Below are 19,599 nucleotides of genomic sequence, written 5' to 3'. Positions count from 1 at the left end.
AATTTGAATTGTTTCAGATTTTTCTGATAGATTATGGATTTTTTGTGCTTTTCATTTTGTTCGATATGTTTACAATATGTTCATTTTTTACTGATATGCCTGAAATAAATATAATCAATTAAAAAAAATATATATAAATATCTCGCCGCCCTCGCGCCCCACCCTGACCGCCCCCTCTCTGATGTCATTCCCCCCCCCCCCCTCCTCCTCTTCCTCCAGGCCTCCAGAGTGAACGGGCTGACGCGGGGCTCCACGGCGGGCGCCAAGAAGGGGCGGGACTTCCGGCTGCCAGCCCGAACTGTGAAGAAGTACACGGCCACCGTGTCCAAGGGCCGCGTCACCTACACCAAAGCCAAGCAGAGGGACCTGGGCGAGAAAACCAAACGGCTCAGCAGCAGCAAACACAGCAACGGCAGCGGGGCCGCTGCCCACAATCACAGCCACAATCAGCACAGCCAGCCAGCAGCCGGCCCCCCGCCGGCCCACTCAGGGAGAGCCGCGCCGGTGGCGGTGGCGGCGGCGGCGGCGTCCACAGCGCCGGCCCACCACAGCAATGCAAAAACCCGCAAACAGGTGCTAATGTCCAACGGGGGGCTGCTGCACAAGGTGGCCGCGGGCACCCGCCTTAACGGCCGCCTCAACGGGCAGCGCCACAACTACCAGGCCCAGGCTCAGGCGCAGGCCGACAGCCAGGGCCGGGAGGGCCGGGAGGGCCGGGAGGGCCTGCGCCACTCCAAGAGGCGGCTGGAGTCGTCGGGCGGCAGCGGCGGCGGCAGCGAGGCCAAGAGGTCCGGCGCGGTCGCCGCGACGACCGCCACCACCGCCGCCGTCGCCGAGGCCAAGAAGGCCAAGCTCCAGGCCCCTCCCCTGGAGACGCGTAGCAACAGCAGCACGGGCCGGAAGGCGGGCCTGCAGGAGAAGGCCGCCGCCCCGTTGGCGCCGGTGACCAACGGACACGCCCCCGAGCCCACCGCCGCCACGGCGCCCTCCGCCCCGGTCGCCCTGCCCTCCACGCCCCCTCCCCGACAGAGCCCGCCCCCCTCCTCACCAGCAGCCAGCACGGAGCCAATCAACACGCGGCCCAAGCGGGCGTCGGCGGGCAAGCTGATGTTGATCCGACAAGCACAGCAGCAGCAGCAGAGCAGGTCTCACGCTCGCAGCGCCTCCTCCTCCTCCTCCTCCTCGTCCTCCTCCTCTTCCTCGTCGTCGTCGTCCTCCTCCTCTTCCTCCTCCCCCGCCCCGGGCCACAACCCGGGGCGCGCCGGCACTACCTCAGACCCCCAGCACCCGGCGGCGGCGGCCTCCCCCTCCCTCTCCACCTCCTCCCCCTCCTCCTCCCGGACGGGCCTGCACGCCGGCCCCCCCGGCCCGGGGGACCGCGAGCGGGAGTGGGAGCGGGAGAAGGAGCTCTCCCGGCAGCAGGAGGGCGAGCCGGACCGCGAGCGCCGGCGGAGCCGCCCCGAGGGCTGGCCGTCGCTGAGCGCGGCGCCCGTCCTCCGGCCGGGCTCGCAGGAGTTCCAGGATCCCCTGGTGTACCTGGCGGCGGTGCGGGAGCGGGCGGAGGGCGCGGGGCTGTGCCGCGTGGTGCCCCCCCCCGACTGGCGGCCCGAGTGCAAGCTGAGCGAGGAGATGCGCTTCGTGACGCAGGTGCAGCGCGTCCACAAGCTGGGCCGGCGCTGGGGGCCCAACGTGCAGCGCCTGGCCTGCATCCGCAAGCACCTCAAGGCCCAGGGCATCCGCATGGACGAGACCCCCGTCATCGGTGAGGAAGAGCGCACACACAGAGAGAGACACGCACACACACTGACACATGGGTACACACACAGAGTGACACACAGGTACACACACACAGAGACACACTTACACACAGGTACACACACAGAGAGAGACATGCACACACACACACACACACAGGTACACACACAGAGAGAGACACGCACGCACATACTGACACATAGGTACACACACACACACACAGAGAGACGCACACACACACACACTGACACATAGGTACACACACAGAGAGAGACACGCACACACACACACAGGTACACACACAGAGAGAGACACGCACGCACGCACACTGACACACAGGTACACACACAGAGAGAGACACGCACGCACACACACAGACACAAGGGTATACACTAAGACACACGCACGCGCACACTGACAGGTACACACACAGACCTATCCAAATGCACGCACGCACACGCACGCGCGCTCGCACACACACATAGACACACACATAGACATGCAGGCACAGACACACGCACACACATACAGACACACACACTGAGACACACGCACAGATACATACGCACACGCAACCTTGCCCACCTGATGAGGTCAACATGTGGCGCATATCGATTTGTACGATGCACGTTGAGGGCGATCAGGAAACTCACATCGTAGCTCGCAGAGTGTCTTGTAGCTCACATCGTAGCTACAAGACCTAGTACGCACCTAGACCTAGCACGAGATGTATCCCACATTAGGCTTCGGCAGAACACCCCTCAGCTGAACCGTCTGGAACGGCAATCAGGCTTTGCATTTAGTAGAGCCCCCCCCCCCTCTGATCAGGTTCATTAACCCAGGATGCGCGCCAGATTTCCCTCCACTAAACCAGCGCCGTTCACATCATAAGCGCTGATAAAGATGTGGCGGTCAAAGCTCGCTGCTCCGAGCCAAAACTCGCAGAGAGACTTAAAAAACAGTTGCAGCCGTGCCAGGCGGAGGCCCAGTGCAGCACGGGCCAACAGCGGTGGTCATTTGTCTTCGGAGCCCCCCCCCCCGCCCCCCGCCCCTCTTCAAGGGTAAAGGCAGCCAGACGGGGAGGCAGGGGCTGACAGGTTTGACAAACGACGTGAAGTCTGATATCTGGGGATCGCATTGTAAAAACCGGAGTCTGGGATCCCAGACAGGCTTTGCGCTTTATTGGTGTACAGAATGGGGTGTTTGGTTCTCCAGTCTGGCTGTGGTGGAGGAGTATCGCCTTACCGTCGCGGTTCGGTCTGGTCTGCCACTACGGTAGCACAATGCTTCAGAATAGAGACGGGGAACAAAGAACAAATTTTCATCCAAACATTGTTATACTATTTTTATCATAATGGATACGAAGTGCTTTGTTAATCTCGGATGGGAACATTGGGGACATGATCTAATCGAACATACAATGGGGTCTGATATTATTGATCTATATCAGTATAGTCTAATCTAATAAATGATGGGGTATGATATCAATGACTGATATCAGTTGTTGCTCTATCTGTTGGGGTATGATATTATTGATCTATATCAGGCCACTCTCGCGGGGCCCGGGGAGGTGAAACGGCAGCACAGACGAGTTGGCTTCCAGCGTCCGCATCCTGTTCTTATTTCCTCCATTTCCTCTCCGCGCGCGGCTCCCAATAACCTCTCGTCCCCCGAGGCCCCTCACAGGGGGAGCCGCCGCAGTGTAGGGGCTATTTATTTATTCCTCTAAAGACCGCACCGGGCAGCCGGAGATGTGAATCAGCACAGGTGTGTGTCCGCGGCGCGGTGCCATTGGCGTTTCACCTGCTGCGCCCGCGCCTGCTGACGGTAGATTCCAATATGTGTGAGATAAGGGCCCCCCAGGGGCCGAGCAGACAATATCTCCCCCAGTGTGGCCCCCGTCACCTCCCCGTCCCTCACAGCGGGGGGAAATGACTTTTCCCAGACAGAGGGCAGAGATATGGAGAAGATGCATCTGTAAATTGGTGTTTGCCAGATTCAGACTAGTTTGATTCCAAAATCCTCAACGTGCGTCCGGAAGGGAAACACCGGCTTATTCATAAAGGAGGGCCAGTAACCACACATTGCTTGATCGTTTTTTTTTTAATAAACACCCTAATAACTCCGCCCTAGTTTGCGGCTGTGGTTACACTGCTGCCTGTGACGTGGCGCTGACAGGCCACCCTGCCGGCGGACCCCCCACCCAGAGGCAGCTCGTCATGTAATTAAGCCAGCGGCGCGTCACAGGTTGCCTCATAATCACAGCGCCGGAAAGAGGGCCCAATTATCGAGGTGTGTTCCATGGACCGCGGCCTCTCTCCTCCTGCTCTGTATCTCCACCTGACCCCTGCCTCCTACTCTCCTCCTCTTTTCCCACTCCTCTTCCTCTTCTTCCTCCTCCCCTTTTTCTATTCTCACTTTTTCTTCTCTTCCTCCTCACCCCCCTTCCACCTCCTCTTCCTCCTCTTCTTTTCATGATACTTTTTTCTCCTTTTATTTTCCACTTCCTCCTCGTCCCCTTCTTCCTCCTCCCCTTTTATTTTTATTTATTTATTTGTTTAAAAGGGACCGTGTGCAAACTGTGCATTAATGAACATGGCCATCACATTGGACACACAAATGCATCAGATTTAGTTAAAAAAATATTTTTCATCTGTAGTCCCTGGCAGGTTGATGTTGGATAGAACAAACAAAAGCATCAGAGCAACACAACATATAGTTAGACAGATGATTGACATTGACACACATGGACAAGGATACAAACTTAAGAGGACAGAGACGTAATGTATCATGCCAGAATAAAAAGGATTAAAAGTGAAGAGAATAACAAACAAAAAACATCAGATAGTTAAACAAGCAGTTGGTGAACTCACAGACTAATCTCCCCCCCCCCCCCCCTCTCTGCAGGCGGCTGCGAGGTGGACCTGGCCCGCTTCTTCCAGCTGATCAACGACATGGGCGGCATGCAGCAGGTGATGGACCTGAAGAAGTGGAACAAGCTGGCCGACCTGCTGCGCATCCCGCGCTCGGCCCAGGACCGGCTGGCCAAGCTGCAGGAGGCCTACCTGCAGTACCTGCTCTCCTACGACTCGCTGGGCGCGCCCGAGCGCCTGCGGCTGCACGCGCAGGTGCTGCGCGAGAAGCGCAAGCTGGAGGCGCGCCGGGGCCCCCTGGAGGCCCACGCCGACCCCCTGCTGGCGGGGCCCGGCGGGGGCCTGGTGCTGCTGCCGCGCTACGAGCCCAAGAACGGGCTGGCGTGCGGGCTGGTGGCGGGCGCGGCCGGGGCGGGGCACCGGCGCGGCGGCGGCGGCGGCGGGGCGGCGGCGGCGGCGGCCTGTCGTCGACTGCAGGAGCTGGAGGCGCAGGTGAAGGCGGGACGGCGTCGGCTCTTCACTCAGGAACAGCAGAGCGGGCGGCAGGAGGAGGAGGAGGAGGAGGAAGAGGAGGAGGCCCTGTGTGGGGAGGAGGAGGAGGAGGACGAAGAAGAGGAGGAGGAGGAGGAGGAGGAAGAGGATGCAGGTGTTCTCAGTGACCAGCACAAGTGTATTTACAAGGTCAGTTGGGTGGTGTGTGGGTCTGTGCTCTGAAGGTGTTCGGGTGGAGGGGCGTGTAGTCCGTTGTGTATTTATAGTCGTGGATCTTTTCTTTGCAGCCGTCGGTTTCCTACGTGAGCACTATTATTTTTAGGACAATGGGATTCACATTTCTCTCTAGAGGGTACAAGAACTCGAGCAAAGGTATTCGAGCATTTAGTAGTCCGCTTGCGGATCCTCTGGCCTCAAATCATCGGTTCAACAATACATTTATCAACACCTCCACAACTATAAAACCCACTTTCTCCTCCAGAGCCCGCTGGCTCAATCTTATCTCGGGTTCGTGAACTCCCCGGGCTGCAGAGAGGGGGGGAGACTCTCTCTGGTTTGTTATCGCTAACAGAGGTGTGCAAACACAGACGTACAAATCGTCACCTCGCAGAGTGTCTCTACTATCGCGGGGCGTGGGCGTTTGGTGTTGAAGAGTTTTCTACCTCAGGAGATAAGATCAGGATCCTCACCCAACCGAGAGCACTGCTTCCTTGCTTCCTGCGTCCCCCCGTCCCCCCCCCCCCCCCCACAGGGCCACTGTGTGTCTCCGGCGGATAAAACAAATTCATTACTCAACGTTTTTTTTAGTCCCCGGATTAGGATCGAATCCCCCTACAGCGAACCGTCGGTGACTTTAAAGGCGGCCTCTGTGTTTAGTTTGTGGTTTTTAATATAAAGCATAATGCGTCCGTTTTGCTGGTCCTTGTGTAGAGATTGCCGAACGTTGAGGGGCGTTGGGGTGGGGAAGGGGTCCCGCCAAGTGCGTGCATGTGGGCAGCGTTTTGGGGAACGAGGTTCCGCGAGGATGTGCACGTGAGCGTGTGCACGTGAGCAGCGTTCCGTGCACGTGACGGGGGGGGGGGGGGGGCAGTGTGCGGAGGGGTTCCATGGGCGTGTGCAGTGTGCAGTGTGCAGTGTTCCGTACGCGGGCGGGGCGTGATCCGCGCTGCCTGCCAGCTGTGTTGAATCTAGCGGCGCCGTAATATAGGTCAGCGAGGAACGGGAGGAACGGAGCCCATGGCCGGCCCCGGGCCCCGGTGCTGCCCCCCCCCCCCCCCCCTTCATCCCGCTCAGGGTCCTGGCTGGCTGCCATCTCCCTGCATGTCAGATGTCCTTGTTTTTTACCCCCGGTCGACCCACGCCCCCTTTCCTCCTCTTGAACCCCCTCCCTGCTCCAACATCTGCCCATTTCCTATTCTGCTGTTTCACCAGTAATCCCCCCCCCCCACACACCTTCTCCCACCGTCCCCCCACACACCTTCTCCCGCCCCCCACCCCAGTAATAGACGGGGTGAACTCCCTGAGAGGTCAAACCCTCGTGTTCACGTCCAGCAGAGAACGGGCTGCACGCAGGAACACACCTGCACCCGAACCTTCAGGGATTTACAACAGGCACACACACACACACACACACACGCGCACGCATACATACATGCACACATGCACACATGCACATACACATAAACACACTCACTGGCACATTACGCACACACACAGACACACACACCCTACGCACTCCGCCCCCCCCCCCCCCCCCCCCCGGTGAGTCCCACTCCTGACCTATGGACGTGTGTCTCTCGGCCGGCGGTTCAGGGAGTTCAGACTCTTGAGACGGAGCGCCGCAGGTTACCACGGTGACGCGCCCGTCACAACGCGCTGACGGACACGGGCGAGTCCGTTCGACCCCGGCCCTGCCCGGCCCCGGTCCCCCCCTCCCCCCCCTCTCGCCGTATCGCCGGCTCAGATTGCCGTGTGTTTGTTTCACCCAGACGCCTCCCCCCCGAGGGAGGGATGTGTGTCTTTGTCGTCGTCCCCCCCCCCCCAGAGAACAGCGTGCCTGGGAAGAGATAAGCCCGGCTCCGGTGACGGCCGGCCCCCGCGACGGATTAGCTTCTCAGCGCTAGCCGCGGGCAATGCTCCGGCATAAACAACCATTGCGTATTCTTATCAAATATCTTCCAAAATTGTATATATATATACTTGTATTCTATTTCCGTTGTGATATTTTTTTGGGGGGGATTTTATGAAGGGATCCCTATCTCAACTGGGAACCCGGGAACGCTTTGAGAGGAACCCGGGAACGCTTTGAGGGGAACCCGGGAACGCTTTGAGAGGAACCCGGGAACGCTTTGAGAGGAACCCGGGAACGCTTTGAGAGGAACCCGGGAACGCTTTGAGAGGAACCCGGGAACGCTTTGAGAGGAACCCGGGAACGCTTTGAGAGGAACCCGGAAACGCTTTGAGGGGAACCCGATATCTCCATAAAAAGCAGATCAACACCTGAAGATAACGACGCGCTGAAACCATTGAGACGGGGGAAAGAGTTCTACATTAGCGCACAACACTAGTCTCCCTGCTCCCGACGCAGCCCCCGTCGTCACGACGACGACGGCCATCTTTCAGGGCCGCCCTAAAGGTCCCGGACCTCGGGGGCCGGTAGATTTATGGGCCTCCCTTCAAAGGCGGCCCTCTGGTGAGAGGGGATTTAGGGAAGGGGGGGGGGGGGGAGACTTTGTCAGAGACGTACGGAGCGTGCAGAGAGGTGAAGGGAGATGGAGACATATCTGCTCAAACCACCCCCCCAACCCTGTTAGACACATGCAACACGTGCACGCCCACACCACGTGCACGCCCGCCATGTGTGTGAGCGGTTCACCCAAAGGCCAGCGTGGTTGTTCCTGTGTTTTATCGTTGAGGTCCTCTCTCCCTCGCCCCTCGTCCCCGAGTCATTCTTCTTCCCTTCCTCCGTGCCGGGGGGAGACCCAGAGTCCCGGGTCCGGGCTGGGGCAACGGGAACGCCAGCGTACTGTAAAGCGGCGGCTGTAATCCGATCAAAGCGAGGAGAATCCCAGGTTTAGCGAGTCAAAGCGCCGTCGTGCGTCTCCCCGTGTCCCCGCCGCCCCCACGCCACGGCCGATTCAGATCGTTACCGAGACAACTGTCAAAACTGGAAAAAAAAGATGGATTTAAAATAATAACAGTGCAGGGCTTTTACCTTGAAGACCCCGTCCGTATTGATTTGCGTACCCCCCATCCCTCCCTTCATCTGGGGGAACCAGAGCACACTCTGTTCTTTTTCCTCAGGTCTAATGGTTCCATCTGTTTTTTTTCTGTTTTTTTTTGTACCTTGCAGGGGAAATCTATGTCTCTGACCAACTTCTTCAGGATAGCTCGGAACACCATGACCATGTGCTTTAACAAGGACCCCGGGGAGGCCGAGGTGGAGGTGAGTCCGGGGACGAGGCAGCCCTGCTTACCCAGCCCTTTAAACCATTTATATTCAATGCCACTTCATCCGTCTTACGCTATTGGAAGCACCAGTCTCATAATACCACTTCATCCGTCTTACGCTATTGGAAGCATCAGTCTCATAATACCACTTCGTCTGTCTTATGCTTCTGGTAGCATCTGTCTCATAATACCACTTCATTAGTCTTAAGCGCCTGGTAGCACCAGTGTCTAAGATCCAACTTGTTACCAGGAACCTGTAGACTTAGTGAGAACTAACAGCATAGTAATCATTAACCAATAAGTATGGCCACAGCTCGTACACATTTGACAAGGTGTTCTCGCAGTATCATAGTGGTGTGAACAGAGTATCGTGTATTGTATTGGGTTTGCTGTGTATATATATTGACTCGGTTCTTCTCTGGCCCCGCGCAGCAAGAGTACTGGAGGATCGTGGAGCAGAGAGACTGCCACGTCGCAGTGCATCATGGGAAGGTGGACACCAGTACTCACGGGAGTGGATTCCCAACGGGGAAATCAGAGCCATTTTCAAAGTAAAGACGCCCAACGCTTCTGTCGATGTATAGTATATAAATACTACAAGTTCTAAATATTCCTCCAAAAAGATTATAAGTGAGGACATTCTCTGCACTGCTAAACTTTGAGGATATAAATATGACTTATAAGAGGCACCTTTCGAAAACTGCTTACAAAGTGCTTTACAATAGAATAAATCAAGGCCGAAATAAATAAGACGGTACATACCGAGACTGTCTACCGGTACAAAATCCTAAAATAACAGGATTAAAAACATCCCTCACGAAAAGCCATCAAGTAAAAGTACGGGGAGAATGTGTTGAATTAATGCGCATTTTGTGTTTTCCTCAGACACGGATGGAACCTCACCGTCCTGCCTAACAACTCTGGATCCATTCTGAGGCATCTGGGTGCTGTACCCGGTAAGAACGCTGACCCACGCTGCCTGTCTCCCCCACAGCCTCCCCCATACAGGGGGGGGGGGCTGTGGAGCCCACAGCTCCATCCGTCTTTTTTATTGTCCCGCACCTGAGAGGGAGATATGTTAGGATGTGCACACACTTGTTCCTTCGTTTCTAAACGCAATAAATAATGTCCCCCTCTCTCCTCCCCCCTTACCTCTTCTGTCTCCCCCTGGCTCCTCCCCCCTCACCTCTTCTGTCTCCCCCTGGCTCCTCCCCCCACTCCTCTCATTCTGCTCTCCCGTCACCTCTTCCCTGCCATCTGTTCCCCCACCCTTTCTTCTCCTCTCCTCTCCTTTACCCCCTCCTCCCCTCTACCTCCTCCTCACCTCTCCTCTCCCTCTCCTCTCCTCTCCTCTCCTCTCCTCTCCCCTCCTCTCCTCTCCTTTACCCCCTCCTCCCCTCTACCTCCTCCTCACCTCTCCTCTCCCTCTCCTCTCCTCTCCTCTCCCTCTCCTCTCCTCTCCTCTCCTCTCCTTTACCCCCTCCTCCCCTCTACCTCCTCCTCACCTCTCCTCTCCCTCTCCTCTCCTCTCCTCTCCTCTCCCCTCCTCTCCTCTCCTCTCCTTTACCCCCTCCTCCCCTCTCCCTCCTCCTCACCTCTCCCCTCCCCTCCTCTCCTCTACCTCCTCCTCTCCTCTCCTCTACCTCCTCCTCTCCTCTCCTCTATCATCTCCTCATTGTATCTCCTCTCCTCCCCTCTCCCACCTCCTCTCCTCTCCCTTCCTGTCCTCTCCTCTTCCACCTCACCTCTCCTCTCGCTCCTCCTCTCCTCCCCTCTCCCACCTCCTTTCCTCTCCTCTCCCACCTCCTCTCCCTCCTCCCCTCTCCCACCTCCTCCCCTCTCCCTCCTCTCCTCTCCCACCTCCTCCCTTCTCCCCTCTCCTGTCCTCTCCTCTCCCTCCTCCTCTCCCTCCTCCTCCCCTCTCCCTCCTCTCCTCTCCCACCTCCTCCCCTCTCCCCTCTCCTGTCCTCTCCTCTCCCTCCTCCTCTCCTCCCCTCTTGACTCCTCTAGGGGTGACCATTCCCTGGCTGAACATTGGCATGGTCTTTACTACCTCATGCTGGTCTCGAGACCAAAACCGCCTTCCATACATAGATTACCTACACACTGGTGCTGACTGCATTTGGTGAGTACCGACCAGAGAGAACTGCCCCAAACCGGCCCGGCCACTTTCCTCCTCTTGTATGAATCTTATTTATATTTGGTCAACTTTGTCAGTTATGTTTCCACGCCGACCCAAATGACTACGCAGACGCTTCGGCCCAGTCGTGAAACTGTTTTGGTTCTGCTTCGGGGTTTAGTGAGCCGACCAATCACAGCCCCTGCTGTCGAGTCGCCTCGGCGCAAGATTACCATTTTTTTGGAGGCGCACGTCAGGCCCTTGCGGTGGTTCGCAAGGAGGGTCTGCAAGGACGTAAGGGGTCCATAAATCCCCTTGCGTTGGGTCGACGTGGAACCATAACCAAGCCTTAACGGTTAACAACCAATCGACCTGGAGGTAGACGATCCCCCTGGAGTGACGCCTTCCCGGGGCCACGGGCCGCTGACACTGTCCCTCTCGCCCCTCAGGTATTCCGTCCCTGCGGAGGACAAGGCCAACCTGGACAAGGTGGTCCACACTCTGCTCCAGGCCAACGGCACGCCCGGGCTGGACATGCTCGAGAAGAACATCATGGTGGGTGGTCCAGGCTCAACAGAGGGGGCCCAGACAAACCGTACCATCTCAGTGGGGCGTCACCAATAGGAAGATATTTTATTAGCAGGGAAAATAACGAACGCTATTCATGATATTGCTAATCGGAGAAACTACAAATATTGAAATAAAACAACCAGCCTTTAGGAAGGGTGGCCGATGACCGCCATGTTTGAGAGTCATGTGCATCATCAGGCCCTCCTGTGTGCTCACACGTGTCCACTCCCTCCTCCGTGTCTCCCCTCAGATCTCCCCGGAGGTTCTGTGTCGTGAGGGCATCAAGGTGTACCGCACGGTGCAGCGCTGCGGGGAGTTCGTGGTCTGCTTCCCCGGGGCCTTTGTGTCCAAGGTGTGCTGCGGCTACAACGTGTCGGAGACGGTGCACTTCGCCACGCCGCACTGGATGGACCTGGGCTACCAGGCCGCCAAGGTAACGCCGCCAGAACTACGCCACCCAGAATGCCACACAACAGGGGGGGGGGGGGGGGTGATGTGATGCCCGGCTCGGGGAGTGTTTGATTTGTAGTCCTCCAACTGCCAACAGATTGTTGCTAGTCATCGTTTATATTGTGCGCTTTGCTTTCTGATTCTGTGTAAAGTTGTTTTATCCCAGGTTTGTTTTGGGTTTTGCTGCCCCCTAGTGGGCCGCGAGGTTGAAGACTTGTGTGAATGGATTATTTAAAAAAACATTAATAATTTGGATTAATAAGCATTTAATCGCTCCTGACCATTAAATACTACTACTACTGTAGCCCACTTCCATTATACAATAACTTATAACTGTGATACCTCATTATCAACCAGAAGCTAAACCTCTGGAGAGTCAGAAAATACTTTTTTGCAATCAATCCCAAATATATGAAGGCAGACTTTCTCGTTGTACGGCTTGAGACAGGAGCCCAAGTGGCGTTGTCTCCTGCTGGTCGCCAGCGGTCAACCCGTCCTGTACACCGCTCTGTCGTGGTTCCTCATGTCTTCTCTCCCCGGGCAGGACCTGAAATGCCGGCGCATCGCGAAGCCCTTCTCCATGGAGAAGCTGCTGTACCAGATCGCCTCAGCCGAGTCCAAGAGGGACAACGGCCTCCTGCTCAACACCATCGCTGCCCTACTCAAAGACCTCAGGCACGCACACAAACGCACGCACTCAGCTACACACACACACACACACACACACACACACACTCAGCTACACACACACACACACACACTCAGCTACACACTCACACCATTAACGTACAAATTGTAGTAAAGAACACACATTATTTATCGTAGTAAAGAACACACATTATTTATCGTAGTTAAGAAAAAACGTGATTTTGTTAAGAACACGGGCTCATGTGTTCTTAACACACAGGTTATGTTTTAGTCAAGAACAAACTCACCCACACACTTTATGTTATAGTTAAGAATGCACTCGCCCACACACTGTTTTAGTCAAGAACTCACTCAAACAAACACATTACGTTGTACTCTAGAACTACACTCGCCCACAGACCCTCTACATCACACCCAAGAACACACAAACACACATTTTTCTTTCTAAAGCTAAATCAGTAGCCTCGACCAATGGGCGTCCAGCTCGCTAACGGCCGCACCCTCCCCTCGTCCAATAGGAACATGGAGATGCGCCAGCGGGAGGAGCTGTTCCAGGCGGGCCTGCTGTCGTCGGCGCGCTACGGCACCCACGACGGCAGCCTGGGGCCCACCGAGAGCCGCAAGAAGCCGCGCGGGAAGTGGCTACCGCTGGAGTCCTCCGAGAGACGCTGCCAGACCTGCCTGCACCTCTGCTACCTGTCCATGGTGAGACCCCCGCCCGGGGCTAGGGGGCCAACGGCTGGGGCTACAGAGGGCTTGGGGGGCTGGGGGCCCGATGGCTGGGGGCCAGAGGGGTTGGGGCGACCGGTGGCTGAGGGGCCAGAGGGCTGGGGGCCGATGGCTGGGGGGCCAGAGGGCTTGGGGGGCCGGTGGCTGAGGGGCCAGAGGGCTTGGGGGGCCGGTGGCTGAGGGGCCAGAGGGGTTGGGGCGACCGGTGGCTGGGGGGCCAGAGGGCTGGGGGCCGATGGCTGGGGGGCCAGAGGGCTTGGGGGGCCGGTGGCTGAGGGGCCAGAGGGCTGGGGGCCGGTGGCTGAGGGGCCAGAGGGCTGGGGGCCGATGGCTGGGGGCCAGAGGGGTTGGGGCGACCGGTGGCTGGGGGGCCAGAGGGCTGGGGGCCGATGGCTGGGGGGCCAGAGGGCTTGGGGGGCCGGTGGCTGAGGGGCCAGAGGGCTGGGGGCCGATGGCTGAGGGGCCAGAGGGCTGGGGGCCGATGGCTGAGGGGCCAGAGGGCTTGGGGGGCCGGTGGCTGAGGGGCCAGAGGGGTTGGGGCGACCGGTGGCTGGGGGGCAAGAGAGCTGGGGGCCGTTTGGTCGAAGGCCAGCCCGGTCCTATCTCCCGCAAGGATGGGGTCTGACAGCTGAGAGGATTTAAAGGGCCCCTTAATTACTAGGGGTGGGAAAAATAATCGATTCTTCGATGCATCGCGATTCTTGCTAGAACGATTCTGTCTCGATGCAGATAATTTAATAATTTTTGCTGCAACATTCTGTTCGCCAGAGAGGGATAATTTTTGTAATATTGAATTTATCTTCAGTATGTTTTGGCCAATCTGATTTGTCTTGACACGATTGCAATTTGCGATTCAGCCTACGCATAGCATGCGCGCAAACTCACAGCCAGACACAAGAACTCCTAATTCAAGAGCAGCTTTTCCTTTAATGACATGGAAAATAAAATAAAACTGAAACCAATTTTTTTGCATGCTTTCCATATTGTGTTATAATGCAAGCTGCATTGATTATTGCATTGTTCAAAGAAAGTCATATTTGTGACAAAAGCTTTCTCTCTTATGAAATATTAGATAAGTTAATTCATCTGTTGATGTCTTTAATGATCATCACAAATTAGTAGAGCTGTAGCGATGCGTCGATGACGTCGACGCGTCGACGTCAAAAATTCGTCGACGTCAAATTTCTCCGTCGACGATTTTCGACGGAGAAATGGACGAAAGTCACAATAAAGGAAAATGTCCGCGCACGAAATCATCAAAGGTATGGAAATACTTCAAGTTAAGTCCTAAACGGAAAGGTGTTGTGATTTGCACTCTTGGCAATGTTGGAGCATCTCAAACGAGAAAGTATCTCGTGCGCATGAGAAAGTATCTCGTGCGCACGAGAAAGTATCTCATGAGCATGGGGAAACATCGTGCGCATATCACTGGCAGTGTGTGTGTGTGTGTGTGTGTGTGTGTGTGTGTGTGTGTGTGTGTGTGTGTGTGTGTGTGTGTGTGTGTGTGTGTGTGTGTGTGTGTGTGTGTGTGTGTGTGTGTGTGTGTGTGTGTGTGTGTCGTCAGCGAGTAGGTGGACGAGCGAGGAGAGCGAGCGATAGCGTGCGTGTCAGTCTAGTGAAGTCATGAACGAGTCCGGTTGTGTGTAAGAATAAAATACCCAGCCTGTCAAGAATCGGTGGCCGCTTCATTCCATCATATTCCGACCTATAAGCAGACTCACTGTCGGTCAAAGTGAAGGGTCATGCTGCCCCCGAGAGCGCATCGGACCTGGAGGGAACGTATCACCTGTGCTCCTCGGTCTGGGAGCCGACAGCAGGAAAGATGTAACTAACCATCTCGTAGTTGGAGGCGGAGCGCAAGAGAGTATGCGCACAATTTTTTTTCATGTCCCTTTACGGGTTCCGTATTAAATAAAGTATATTATTAAGAATTTTTTGGTATTTATTTGAGATACATTATGGTTTTTATTAATCGAGCAACAGAAAAAAAAAAAAAAAAACGTCCAATTGGTCATTAGATTAGTCGACTAATCGATAAAATAATCGCCCGATTAATCGTTTGATAAATAATCGTTTACCCCCAGCCTTACAAATTAGGAAGTGATTAGCAAACTCTGAGTAGCAAAACCAGATGTATATATATATTTTTGAAAATCACGCATGGAAATGTACATCATTTTTTTTTTGCATCGATAATCGCTTCAGAATCGAATCGTTGACCTCATAATCGGAATTGAATCGTGAGGTGCCAAGAAATTCCCACCCCTATTAATTACGGGCCGTTTCAAAATCCCCCTCTCGGGACATCACAAGTGGAATGGTCCAACCCAGATATGTGCCGGAACGGCCAACCTAATTGGGACATGGGGAGTGCGAGGGAGATTTAACAACGGCACGTAACATAATCACTCTCACGCCTGTTATGTAAATGTAAATTACGGGCCCTTTAATAATATTTGGTTTGGAGGACCAACAGTGAATCTGTTAGCCGCACATCCCAGACTGATTCACCTCAATGGGTGTAAGGTTGATCCTCTGATTCGAGTGCCTGGAGCTTTCCATTAAGGACTGAAGGTGGGGGTGTTTCCCCGACAGGAGGGCCTCATCGCCCCGGTCGTTTCAGCTCCAGTGTTGGTGATGTCCGCACGCGTACACGGGACCGGGTGGAGTTATGGTCTGGGTTACGATCCCTAAGCTCTACATTGCCCGACCTCCAGGCCCTCCTGGGCGAGAAGCCCTCAGCCTCCCGGCTGTGATAACATGACCTCCCCTGGGATCAGAAGGTCCCCTGAGATCAGAAGGTGTGCTGGATGACTGACGGATGTGAGCTCTGTGTCCGTCAGGTGGTCCAGGAGACGGACAACGTGGTCTTCTGTCTGGAGTGTGCGCTGCGCTACGTGGACAAGCACAAGTCCTGCAGGGGCCTCAAGATGATGTACCGATACGACGAGGTGTGTGTGTGTGTGTGTACAATGAAACAATACCCCCTCGATCCTGCAGAGGGAGCCATGGGTTTGTTTAATCATGTGCAATTTAAGGAGTTTGTAATGGGGTCTCGTTAATAATGAATGCACAGAGAAGGATTCACAAATGTATTTTGTGATTTACATATAAATTACTCTCTTCTCATAAATACATTTCAATGCACACACAAATGGATATCGGTATGTATAAATGTAAAATAAACCGCTGGACAACTATAAATATTTTTTTTTGATTCATATGTTTATGGATTTATATTACATTTATTTAAAACAAGATGCATTTGTGTTGGATCAAAAATGTGTTTGTGAAACTTATTTTTGTTTTTGGACAAATTTTACATTTATACATACTGATATCCATTTGTGTGTGCATTGAAATGTATTTGTGAGAAGAGAGTAATTTCTATATTAATCACAAAATACATTTGTGAATCCTACTCTGTGCATTCATTATTAATGAGACTGTTCTGACCCCATAGTTTGCTCAACAAATTCCTGGAGAACCACGACTTCCTCTTTTTTTTTAAATTTGATTGAAACGATACCTTAGATTCGTTTGCGGCTCTCTGACTTTCTTCATCCTTTCACTTCCTTTTTCTTTTTCACTTCCTCTTTTTCCTCTTTCTCTCCCTCTCTTTCGCTTCCTCTGTATCTGTCTCCCCTCTCTCTTTCTCTCTCTGTCTCTCTCTCTGTCTCTCTCTCTGTCTCTCTGTCTGTCTCTGTCTCTCTCTCTCTCTCTCGCCCACCACAGGAGCAAATCAACAGCTTGGTGAACCAGGTGTGCGGCAAGGCCCTGGGGAAGAGCGGCGGAGGCGGCGTGGGGGTCGGTGGAGCAGGCGGGGGTGGAGGAGGAGGAGGAGGCGGGCTGGTGGTGGTGGGGGGAGACCTCCGCCACAGCCCCAGCCAGGGGGTCAAAGCCTCTCCGGCCAAGCGGGGGCCTCGCAAGCGTGCCACGGTGGAGGTGTCCCTCTCTCGCCTCAGCTCCGCCCACATGCCCAAGGCGGCGGCGGCTGTGTCCTGAGTGACCCCTGAACCCCCCCCCCCATTCATCGCCCCTCGCCCATGCCCTGCATAAGCCCCCCCTCTTGCCTTCCGTCATGTTTTTTTTCTTTTACCTACTCTCTTCCCATGCCCCCCCCCCCCCAGACTGCCCACCCATATTCAAAATATGATTGTGAGCTTTAGACGCAAAGATGACCCCGTGATATTCACCCTCCCCCCTTAGTATGACAAGCTTGCTTCTAAGAAAAGGAAAAAAAACGGAAACAGCGAGATGTCAGTGTTTTTTGCACTAGCGTGAAAGAAGAATTTATTTTTGTTTGACTTGTTTCTCTTCTAACTTTCTTCGAGTCGTCCATTCTTTTGTTTTCGCTCCCTAGCATTAAGTGTGAAGTTCACAGGTGGACATGATGAGCCGGAAAATAAACTCCTACCCCCCCCCCTACCCTAAACACCAACCGACACACCCAAACATGAAGAGGGTAACCGTGGTTACCCAGCTGCCTCCCCTCCCCACTTTCACTTCCTTTTCCCTCACAACACAGGCTCCTCATCACGAATCACTTAACTGTGAACGCAAGAACAGACGATAGGGACGTTGGTTTTAACTAAAATCCCCCCCGACCCAGTTTTTAATGTAACGTTTAAGTGACACCAAGTAGTGACCCAAAGTTTGGCTCTGTCCTCGCTTCTCAGGACGAGTGGAGTCCATTTTATTTTGTTGTTTGTTTCTCTGCCTCGAAACGGCCCCCTTGTGGTTGTTGCCGACGGGAGGGGTCCGGCGAGACGAGGTGAAAACTTGAAAAAGGCGGATAACGTTTTATTTTCATTGACTTTGTTTATTGTTCTTTTGATTATGTTCTGTTGTGGGTTTTAGCTTTTTACTAGCTCATTTTTTTTCCCCCTCGCGAGAAGTCTTCTGTGTATTTTCTACTTTGTCGCCGACATTGCTTCCTCTTGGGTGTACTTGAGGACGGAGGCTTTGCCCTTCCCCTTCCTCTCAGCAGGGAGCCATACCTCCTGCACTCGCGAGGGGGAACTGTGCCTGATACACTGCGAGGAGGTCCATGTTATTTGGTGCTTTTGGTTAGAATTACTGTATAACAATACAAAAAGATGAAAGATCCGGACAGGAGGGGGGGAGGCGGGGGGGTTGGGAGTCAGCAGTTGGTCGAGTCCCTTCCCCCCTACCTCCCCCGTCCCCCCTGTCCCGTCCCAAAGGGCGGGAAAGCGAGAGAGAGGGAGGGAGGGCTTTTCCCGCTCCTAAATGATGTGCAATCGTGTTAACATTCCATTCTTCCAGTCGTCTCGTTTCAGCTGTACCGGTAAACATATGAATTATTATATTATATTATAATTATTTTTGGGTGTTTTTTCTTTTCTTTTTTTTGAGATCTTTTTGTTTCCTCTTGTTTTTTTTTTTATCTAATGTGCTATTTTGAGTAGAGCCACTAGTCAAAGAGTGTAAAATGTGAAATACAGAGTCCCACATTGTTTTTGTTTCTCTCCTCTTTGCCGCTGAGACTTTTCATTGGATTCCCCCACCTCCCGGCTTGCCCGCCCCAATTTGCAAATGTATTGAGACTTAAAACGGCAACGACAACGAAAATCTCCCTTTTTGTGTACATAATCCTGTATATTTCTTTAAAAAAATACTTGAGCCTTTTTTCTTGGGTGAAGGAAGAAGGAAGGAAGGCAGGGGGAGAGGGGGAGAGAGAGAATACTTTCTGGTTAAGGAAGAGGAGGAGGAGGTGCCGATGAAGAAAAAGCCTTACATTATCCTTTCTTCATCCATGTGAGTTGTGACTGGGTTGCTCCATTTTAAAGCGTGTATAAAAACAAAATTAAGTGCTGCTTATATCAGTAAGAAAGGAGACGAGGAGTAGCAACCCCACCCCCCCACCCCTCCCCCACACACACACTCGCCCCCCCCCCCCCCCCCCCCCCCCCCCCCCAACCTAGTTCTGTTTGTTTAGCTTTACTTTTTTAAAGAAAAGGGAAAAAAAAATGATATCATCACAAAAAAATGGGTTTTTACATTTTCATTACTGAAAATTCAAGGAGAATCTAGTAGCTACTCATGTTGCACTGAGCTTGCCAGTGGTGACTGTCAAGAATAAATCCTACTATCCAGTTTGTTGGTCGTCCTTCCTCCCAGAAGAATGAACTGTTTTAGGACTATTTAATGAAACGCCAAGTCGGGCGTTTTCAACATTTAAACTAAATAAAATAAGTGGTTGTCGAGTTTTTATGGCCTTACGATATATTTTATTCAAACCGGTCTTCTTTGCCCCGGACACTCTGGTGCAGTTATGTTTTTTTGAGTTGTTCTGCATTTTCTACAGTATAAAGTACTTTACTCTGGGGTCCATGGGCCACTTAATTTATTAGTACCGTGTCTCCGCCTTTCCCACACGGAAAGAGAGTCCCATGTTGGTTGTATTGACAGTTTTTTACTTTTTGCAGTTTATACCTAAAGGTTTAATAAAAACTTGCTGACAATTCACTGTCATTTCCAACCTGCGTGTCT

The 19,599-nt window shown here is 53.7% G+C and overlaps 1 protein-coding gene across 1 annotated transcript; it reads left to right on the top strand.

Annotated features, from left to right (window-relative positions):
* Nucleotides 1–204: 204 nt before the first annotated feature.
* Nucleotides 205–19,588, top strand: jarid2b (jumonji and AT-rich interaction domain containing 2b; the record flags this gene model as incomplete). The annotated part of the gene is made up of 12 exons (XM_060044078.1): nucleotides 205–1,762; nucleotides 4,663–5,309; nucleotides 8,473–8,565; nucleotides 9,003–9,121; nucleotides 9,456–9,526; nucleotides 10,581–10,695; nucleotides 11,139–11,244; nucleotides 11,510–11,692; nucleotides 12,254–12,384; nucleotides 12,876–13,062; nucleotides 15,930–16,037; nucleotides 16,822–19,588. Coding segments are annotated over 12 exons (3,588 nt in total), but the record flags the coding sequence as incomplete, so codon positions are not given.
* Between the last annotated feature and the right edge of the window lie 11 nt (nucleotides 19,589–19,599).

This window comes from Gadus macrocephalus, chromosome 22 (assembly GCF_031168955.1).
Source record: "Gadus macrocephalus chromosome 22, ASM3116895v1".
Lineage (NCBI taxonomy): Eukaryota > Metazoa > Chordata > Actinopteri > Gadiformes > Gadidae > Gadus > Gadus macrocephalus.
This window is presented reverse-complemented; position numbering and strand designations above follow the sequence as displayed.